The sequence below is a fragment of the Alligator sinensis genome, unplaced genomic scaffold (assembly GCF_000455745.1).
Source record: "Alligator sinensis unplaced genomic scaffold, ASM45574v1 scaffold215_1, whole genome shotgun sequence".
NCBI lineage: Eukaryota > Metazoa > Chordata > Crocodylia > Alligatoridae > Alligator > Alligator sinensis.
Window position 1 is genome coordinate 60,152 of NW_005842259.1, and position 9,612 is coordinate 69,763.

At 48.9% G+C, this 9,612-nt stretch overlaps 1 protein-coding gene across 1 annotated transcript; it reads right to left on the reverse strand.

Annotated features, from left to right (window-relative positions):
* Positions 1-1,631: 1,631 nt before the first annotated feature.
* On the reverse strand, positions 1,632-8,762 carry SMDT1 (single-pass membrane protein with aspartate rich tail 1). Its single transcript, XM_006027674.3, has 3 exons — positions 8,513-8,762; positions 3,998-4,144; positions 1,632-1,950 (listed from the first exon to the last, which is right to left on the reverse strand). The coding sequence occupies exons 1-2, from the start codon at positions 8,669-8,671 to the stop codon at positions 4,007-4,009; spliced, it is 297 nt and encodes a 98-aa protein (XP_006027736.1). The 5' UTR covers positions 8,672-8,762; the 3' UTR covers positions 1,632-1,950; positions 3,998-4,006.
* Between the last annotated feature and the right edge of the window lie 850 nt (positions 8,763-9,612).

Consider the following 9,612-nt stretch of genomic DNA (forward strand, 5'->3'; position numbering starts at 1 on the left):
CTCTCCTGTAAGGCTTCTCTGGCCAGGTCATACGTAGTCTCCCTTTTCAACATATGTAAGGCTTCAGATTGAATGAACAATGCTCTAATCCTTACTGATCCTTACTACCGCATCAATTTTCCCCCTTAAAGTACCTTTCCAGTTGTGCTCTTCAGACTAATATAACCTATGGATTTCTCCCTGAAGTTTCACATCAGCACTACAAAAATCCCAAAACAAGTTTAAATGACTTGTTAACCTACGCATCATTATCCAGTCCTTCTTTCAGGAGATGGTGTAAGAATTCCAGTTATGGTAAGCCATAGGTACACCAGGCTATAGTTAAGCTAAGGCTCTGAAAAGGAGCTTGAGAAGAACAAGCCTTATGACCGCTGAATGACCTGATAAAAGTCAAAAATAAAAGACACGAATGATTGAAAAAGTTGATCCAAAGAAGGGAGTAGCAAAAGCAGTAGCTGAATAACTCCAGAAGTAAAAGAACCTACTAACAAGGTAGAGAGAGAAAGAACCTAAGATGCAGGTGTGCAAACTCAGCAAAAGAAACAAGTAGACATGGACATCTCAACCTAAAGAGGAAAATTAGCACAAGATTATGGCATTTCAGGTATAAAAACAGGTGCTGCAAGACTTGTTTTTCACAGTGACCCCAAGGAGTGTAAGTGACATGCTTGTTACAGGCAAGTTTCACTATCAACAAGACGGGCTGGTAGACCCTCCATGTGACAATAAACCTCTCGAGATTTGACACTGAATACTTCAAGTTGTTCTTTCTGTGTTGCCTCTGGAATCTGGAAAGCTGTTAGCTAGCACTGACCTTCCAGAACACACCAGCCCCAGCAGCCTGCACAGTAAAAGTGACAGCAACAAGAAACCACCTGAGAACACATCATAGGCCTTAGCACAACAGATGGTTTCTAGAGAAGGCATAAAAGCCATTAAAGGTTTGAACTTTGTCCCCCAGTAAAACAAATGTCCATGTGCTCATGGAGCTTGCTACTGCCTTAAAAAAAGGCGCAAGAGATAGCATACAATACTTCCTGCATGTTTAAAAGAAGTCACACACAATAAACTGTCATAGCTACATACAGGAAAAAAGCTTGGATTCTTCAAGCCCAACCTGCCAGTCTGCATGTTATGCAATTTCTTTTTAAAATATTTTTCATTTGGAAGTACAGCCACATCACCATGTAAAGTGGGACATGCTCCCCCCCATTATTACTCCACCCATAATTTCCCCCTCCCCGCCCCTTCCTTCTCTACCCATTGTTTTCCAGACTTCCACCTATTTATATTTTCACTGACTTCCTGTCACACTTTTAGCTTCTTTCCTACCTTGGAGATCTCAGAACATAGTTTCCCAATGCCTGAAGAAGGGTGCTTGTGCCCAAAAACTCACAAAGAATGTTTTTCAACCTGCAATGACATTCTATATTCCTACTTGAATTGCTTTTGTATATTGAATACTGATAGATTTTAAGTCAAGTGTTAAAATTTCAGTATACTTGGTCCTGTCATTTACAGTAAGTAAAGACTGATGTATTATCTAAAAGGAAATAAGGACAGATCAAGATCAAGACAACCATACTGGATAACAGGCACTTAGTTAACAAGCAAGAAAATAAACAATGAAGCTTTGTTACAGTCTTTCCCTGTTTTATTTGGGATCTAATCACTTAAATTTCCCATGCTGATTATGAAAGGAACCCCAAGCAGTCTCTCAGGAGGTGAAAGGTACAGTATGCAAGAGTACCAGACCTATGGTATGTGCAACCTCCACACCCAATCTACACTTTTCCTCTTATAGAAATGCAGAGAACATTAAATGGTAGAGTAGAAGATCCAACTACCCTTCCCTTCCTCTTTAAAAAGATGGTAGAACATGAGGAGACAGCGATGTCAAAATCATCTTGTTGTCTTTGCCTTTCTCCTTTCTGTGCTTCTATTACAGTCCTGCAAAGATGTGGAAAAAAAATGTTATCCTGCACTACAAAACAGTGCTATTACTCTGCAGCCATGCTGGATGGATTCCAGTCCATAAAGGTTTTGGGCAAAGCGCATTAACAGAGTCATAACGAACAACCTTTCTATACAGTGCTACGCTTCTAAAAGCATACAACCTGCACTCCAGGCTTCATACCGTGCTTTCAGCTACATAATTTGGTAGCAAAAGCAAACTTTGGGGAAAAAAATATGGCCAGTGAGATTACAGCAAACATGTTTAGCAAAGAACATATTCACCATCTAGATGTGGGACACATACAGGGTGTCCATACTGCTGGACTCCACACAGGAAGGACACACGCTTCGCCTAAAATAAAAATTTTCCATTTTGTCCTGTCCTCATTACAACTTGGTGCAGCAAAGAAAATGAGAGGGTTGAAGTAATATAAGCCTAGGAGCAAGCAGCGTGTAGTTGACTAACTCTCACTTTCTGTCATTATAGCAAAATTTACTTAGCATTCTTTGATTTGAAAGATCAGAGTACTCAAGATAGTGTCAATACAGATCAAAAGCCACCTGTGAAACACAGGCTCTGGCATGCTAGACAATAGTCATTCAAGGAACAGGGGGGTTTTAAGTAGGTAGAATGCATTAATATTGGAATAACCTCTGGACCCCCAAGCCACCCTCACTCTGCATGCAATATAAGCCATCAAATCCTATGGTGACACCAAAGAATCTTTGCTTATTTCATATCTGATGCAAATGACAAGACTTAAAATACAGCATCAATTTAGTACTATGTCAGAAGGAAGTGTCATCTATAGCATTTGTGGTTTCTAGAGGTGCTCTGATTATCAGTCCATATCAGATCGGCACCGACAAAAAGAAAATTGACAGTACTGGCAATCGACTTTTTTTGGCCAGTGTAGCTGATAATGTCAAGGATAAATGCCACGTGCATGAGTACAGCCGCAGCAGGCACACACCCAGAAATGCAGCCCTGCAGCTTGGAGAGCAGGGTCCAGCTGGTAAGTCTGTGTGGGGAAGGGAGAAAAGAGGCATAGGGGGTAGATCGAGGCGCCCACAGTGAGGGAGTGAGTGCAGCTGGGGCAGGTGCTGCTCAGCTAGGGTGGGGCGCAGGACAGAGCTGTGGGCATCTTGTCCAGGGGTCACAGGGGTCAGGAGGGGTGGCTCCTGCCACTGCACGCACCCCTGGGGGCAGCATGGGGGGCATGTGCCCCCCCAGATTTGTGCGTGGGGTGAGGGCTGGCTGCCCACTTCAGGCTTGGGGGCCAGAGGTTGCAACGGCCGCTTCTCTGGGCCGGGGCTGCACTCAGGACAGGTGGTGCTGGGAAGGGTGGCTGTGGGATGAGCTACAGCCATCCCAAAACTCCCCGTAGCCCTTCCTCCCAGCACCGTCACTGCCTGCCCAAGCACAGTCCCTGCCCAGCCCCCCTGCTGGGAAGAGGCTGACACAGCCCCCCTCACCCTGCACACAAATCCAGGGGGCACTTCCCACCCATTCATCTCCGGGGGTGCACACAGTGGCGGAAGCCACCCCTCCATACCCCCTAGTATTTTCCTTAGAGATTGTCCTTCCTCCTCCCCACAATTTTTTCTTTACTTGCCTATGATGTCAAGATGTGGGACTGGCAGGGATATGGCAGTACACACAGAACTGATGCGGAAAACCATTCGGCACTGAGGAGTGGCTGGCTTATCTGAAAAACACCCACTTGTTTCTTCTTCCCCACAGGCTTTCTGCTGGAGGATCCTGGGCGCAGTGAGCACCCTATAGAAGCTCATCCCTCAGGTCTCCTTTCTATGACCCACAGAGTATAGAATACAGCTGAGTATTGGATATATATCAGTAGTGCTTGTGCATTCCCCAGTGATAGTGGTATACCTGCAAGGGGGTTATGGGATCAAGCACCAATACCAAAGGTGCAGCAGCTTTCCAAAACCAGGACTCTCTATTTGCAAATTACAAACTGCTCTCCCTGTCCTAAACCAAAAAAGAAACAGGAGCAATTAAATCATTGGTGGCACTCACCTCATGTCCTTAATCATCATCGTCATCATCCTCTGGAACAAAGATATCATGCTCCTCCAGCAACGCTGCAAAGTTCTTACTGATCTGAGTCCCAAGGTACAGGAATGGGATCACAACACTAAACACTCGGAGGAGACCAAAGGGCATCTACATGGGGTCAAATCAAAACAAATTCACCTCTAGCAGCAAGTTAAATTTTGGATTAACTCACATACATAGGCAGAGACATCTCACAGAAGAGGAAGGGCAGTTCAAGTCACAAAGCCAAGAATACAAATACAACATTGTGCTGTTTTGTTCATGTCTGTACCAGAAAGATATTGCTAATTTGCAGGAAATGCAGAGAAGAGAAATAAAATCAATTAAAGACTGGAAGGGAAAAAAATATTGTGCGAGGTAAAGGAAGAACTATTTTGGGTGGTAACTGTCACCCAAAGGGATACAGTTAAGAGTGAGGTGTAGACTGAATATCAGGAATTGTCATCTAAAAGGCTGCTAAATTAATGGATTCAACTATAGTAATTCTATTTCCAGATACTCACATCAGTCTGGCAGCTTAGAGGGGACTTATATTTATTTTAACCATGCATCTGAACTATACTATTTAACTTTGTAAGGATATAGGACCAAGGGAATTGGCCAATGTGACTGCAAAGCAACTGCCTATTATCTTTGAAAAATCATGGCAATTGGGAGAGGTCCTAGGTGATTAGAAAAGGGCAAATATAGTGGCCATCTTTAAGAAAGGGAAGGAGTAGGATCCAGGGAACTACAGACCAGTCAGCTTCACCTCAGTCCCTGGAAAAATCATGGAGCAGGTCTCCAAGGAATCCATTTCTAAGCACTTGGAGGAGAAAAAGGTGATTAAGAACAGTCAGCATGGATTCACCAGGGGCAAGTCATGCCTGACCAACCTGACTGCCTTCTATGATGAGGTGACTAGCTCTGTGGATGCAGGGAGAGCAGTGGACATGATAATACTTTGACTTTAGCAAGGGTTTTATAGTTTCATAGTTTCATAGTATCTAGGGTCGGAAGGGACCTGGGCAGATCATCTAGTCCGACCCCCTGCCATGGCAGGAAAGAGGACTGGGGGCAAACGACCCTGGCCAGATGTTCATCCAGCCTCCTTTTAAAGACCCCCAGGGTAGCAGCCAGCAACACTTCTTTTGGAAGTTGGTTCCAGGTCCTAGCCGCCCTGACAGTGCAATAGCGCTTCCTAATGTATAGCCTGAAACTACCCTCCGCCTTCTCTTCTGGAGGCTGAACAGGTTCAGGTCCCGTAACCTTTCCTCATAGGACCTGCCCTGCTGTCCCTTGATCATGCGAGTGGCCCTCCTCTGGACCCTCTCGATGCTGTCCACATCCCTCTTAAAGTGCGGCTCCCAGAACTGGACGCAGTACTCCAGCTGCGGCCTGACCAGTGCCGCATAGAGGGGGAGGATCACCTCCTTGGTCCTGCTTGAAATGCGTCTGTGAATGCACGACAAGGTACAGTTGGCTTTCCTAGCCGCCTCCCCACACTGCCGAGCCATGTTCATCTTGGAGTCAATAATGACTCCAAGATCCTTTTCCACCTCCGTGCTGACAAGAGGGGAGTTCCCCGGCCTGTAGGTATGGTGCCGGTTGTTCCTCCCCAGGTGCATCACCTTGCACTTGTCTGTGTTGAACCCCATCCTGTTCTCCTCCGCCCATCCTTGTAACCTGTCAAGGTCCGACTGTAGCCTGTTGCTCCCTTCTATTGTGCCCACATCCCCCCACATCTTGGTGTCATCAGCAAATTTGAACAGGGTGCTTTGCACCCCCTCATCCAAATCACTGATGAAGATGTTGAACAGGGCGGGCCCGAGGACCGAGCCCTGCGGGACCCCACTGCCCACGTCCTTCCAGGCCGAGAAGGAACCATCCACTACCACCCTCTGGGTGCGGCTCTCTAGCCAGTTGGCGACCCATTGGACTGTGTGGGTGTCTACGCCACAGTCCCCCAGTTTCCTAATGAGAACGGGGTGAGAGACAGTGTCGAAAGCCTTCCGGAAGTCCAGGAAGACTATATCCACTGCTACCCCTGCATCCAATGATTTAGTGACCTGATTTAGTTGTGGGAGACTGTTTTGATACAGTCTCCCACAACATTCTCGCAGGCAAGCTAAGGAAGTATGGGTTGGATGAATGGACTGTAAGGTGAATAGAAAATTGTCTGGATTTCCAAGCTCAGAGTGTAATAATCAATGCCTTGATGTCTAGTTGGCAATCAGTATCAAATGGAGTGCCCCAGGGGTCAACCCTGGAGCTCTCTTTCTTCAATATCTTCATGAATGACCTGGAAGATGGCATAGAGTGCACCCTCAGCAAGTCTGCAAACGACACCAAGTTGGGGGGCAAGGTAGATACACTGGAGGATAGGGCTAGGATTCAGAGAGACCTAGACAAATTGGGGAATTGGGCCAAAAGAAATCTTATGCAATTTAGTAAAGACAAGTGCAAAGTCCTGCACATACTTCAGAACAATCCCATGTACCAGTACAGGCTGGAGACCAACCAGCTAAGCAGCAGCTCTGTAGAAAAGGACCGGGGGTTACAGTGGACAATACACTGAATATGAGGAAACAGTGTGCCCTTGTTGTGGAGAAGGCTAACACCATACTGGGCTGCATTAGTACAAGTGTTGCTGGCAGACTGAGGGAAATGAGTCTTCCCCTCTATTTGGCCCTGGTGGGGCTACATCTGGAGTACTGTGTTCAGTTTTGGGCCCCCCACTACAGAACAGATGTGGACAAATTGGAGAGAGTCCAGTGGAGAGCAACAAAAATGGCTTGGGGAACATGACTTGTGAGGAAAGGCTGAGGAAACTGGGTTTATATAGTGCGGAGAAGACAAGATTATGGGGAGACTTAATAGCAGCTTTCAGCTACCTGAAGGGAGGATCCAAAGAGGATGGAGGCAGACTGTTCTCAGTGATGGCAGATGACAGAACAAGGTACAATGGTCTCAAGTTGCAGCAAGGGAAGTTTAAGCTGGATATTAGGAAAAACTTGTCTCATGAGGAGGGTAGTAAAACACTGGAACAGGTTACCCAGAGAGGTGGTGGACTCTCCATCCTTGGAGGTTTTTAAGACCCAACTAGACAAAGACTTGGCTGGGATGATCCAGTTGAGGATGGTCCTGCTTGGAGCAGGGGGTTGGACTAGATGACCTCCTGAGGTCCCTACCAGCCCTAATTTTCCTGTGAGCAGTAAGGGGGCATGACCTAGCCCTAACCTGGCCTCAAGGGGGAAAAGGAGGCATGGCCTGGCCTCACCACGGGAAAGAGGCATGGCCCAGCCCCAACCTGGCCCCCGAGGGGGAAAGGACATGGCCTGGCTCCAATTGGACACACAGGGCTCGAGGTTTGGGAATTTGGCAGCGGGAAGGGTAACCGTATTAATGGCTACTGCTCCTCTGCTGCCAAATCTCCCGACCCATGAGGAGCCCTGCAGGCCAGATGCAATGGCTCTGCAGGCTGCATTTGGCCTCCGGGTCGGAGATTGAGCACCCTTGGCTTATGGAATTTGTCAAGCCTGAGCTGATGCAGTTTAATTTAGCACTAGATCACTGTTTACAACAGGGTGACAAAACTGCAGTATGAGTGGCACAAGTGGCACCGGCAGCTTGTGTGTGGAGCATGTTGCAGATCAAGGAAACAGGCAGCAGATGAGAGCAGAGCAGCAGAGTGGGGGGGATCAGACTGGTGTTTGGGGAGGGGGCCAGGCCTACTGGCAAGCTTTACAACACAATGGCAGCAGTGACATCTCCTGTAAAAACTCCTCCACACCATGGACCCTCTCTTTATAAAATACCCTATTTTCAAAGAAACAATGTTAAAAACCCACTACAATTTATGGGGCAACCTCTCGCCTCTTCCTGGTGCAGCTTACACAGAGTCCTGCCAAAGCCCAGCTGCCCATCAAGAGAGGAGCAAAGCCAACAGGCTGCCGACGCAGCCCCTGCCTACAGAGTTGGCAAGGGGAAAGCTGAGTGGGTCGTGGCATCCTTCCTGCCACCGCGAATGAAGGGTGATGGAGGGTCCCTGGTGCAGTGACCCCAACGTGCTCAGAGCAGGGGCTGGAGCCAGGAGGGGGGCCCCACAGCACCAAGGGGCAGGAGGGCCCTAGCCCCACCTGCAGGGGCAGCGTGCCTGGCAGAGGCACCCTGGGGCCACGCCCTGCACCTCGCAACTGCCCGCAGGGGCCGGGCCGGGCCGGGCCACCTCGCCTCCTGCGGGACGGGACCATTCCCACCTGACACTCCCTCGTCCCCGCGCCCCCGCACGGGAGACTTGGACCCGGCCAGCGGGCACTTCCGCGTTCCGAGCGCTCTGCCGCGCCTCATTGACCCGACGCCTGTCACTCGACTCCCACCGCTACAAAGCTTCTCTCTCGATTGGCCAATGCTCCCGCTCGTCAAAAAAGCCGGCGTCGTGCAGCGCCCTGCGATTGGTTGCTGTCCCGGCCCGCCTCCCCTCACCCCCCCACTTACTTTAATGGGCTTGGGCAAAATGGCGCCGCTGCGGGTGACAGTGAGGCTGCGCGAGGGTACCACGGTTAGCGCGGGGCCTCTGTGGAGCCCGCCGCTACGCACCACCCGCACCCAGGAGCCGGTCGCTGCCACCAACAAGCGCCCCGCTGCGGCCGCCATCTTCCTTGCTGTCCCTCCTGATGCTGCTATGGCGACGCGCCTGAGCTGTTGCAGCTGCCTGGCCAAATCTCGCGATGTTAGAGGGGAGTGTGACGTTTCCAGTGCGCATGCGCGAGAGGGAAGGGTGGGGCCGGGCCTCTGGGTCTTCTAGGTAAACCCGGGGTCGGCGGGAATCGCTGTCAGCGCCGCCTATTGCTGCGCCTGCGCACTGAGAGCGCCTGGGCCGGAAGACTTGCTTCGGGCCCAGCGCTCAGAGGCACCAGCTTTCCTCGGGCACAGCCTGCTTCCTCAGGCTGCTCTGCTCCTCCTTGCCTTGGCCTAGGGAAGCTCCTGCTTCTGGGAACAAGTTGGGCTGGAAGGCCCCAGAAACACATTAGGATCATGGTGCCACTGCCAGATGCATCATGCAATATATGCAGACAGGCCAGGCATGCAGAGTAGTTACTGTAGCAGAAAGCCCCTTTTCCTCTTGCCTGCATTTGCTCTCCCCTACTTGGATATGTTTTTCCTCTTCTACCTTTTCTTCCTTCCTTCCTCTTTCTTTTAAGATAAGGAATTGTGTTTTGAAATTTGTATGTGTGCATTTTGTATCTCCCCTTGTATTTTGGTATTTTTATCTATTTGTGTGCCATGGCATTTGTAGCTTATATTTTATACTCCTCACCTTTCAACTGAATGTGTTTAGTTTCATAAGTAAGTTATACATTGTAACAAAGTTAACAAGGGTAGGAATCAAACTGTCCTTCTCTGTATCAGGCTGGCCCCTGAAAGGAGGAGTGAATCAGTGATCGAATGTGTAACATGGTAGCACACAGCAATTAACACGTAGCAAACTGCAGATCAACCAAGGGAAGAACTCAATAGAAGACAATGTAACAACCGGGAAATCTCTAAATGTCACTGATCAAGGGCTAGAAGCCCTGGCCTGAGTTAATCAACGC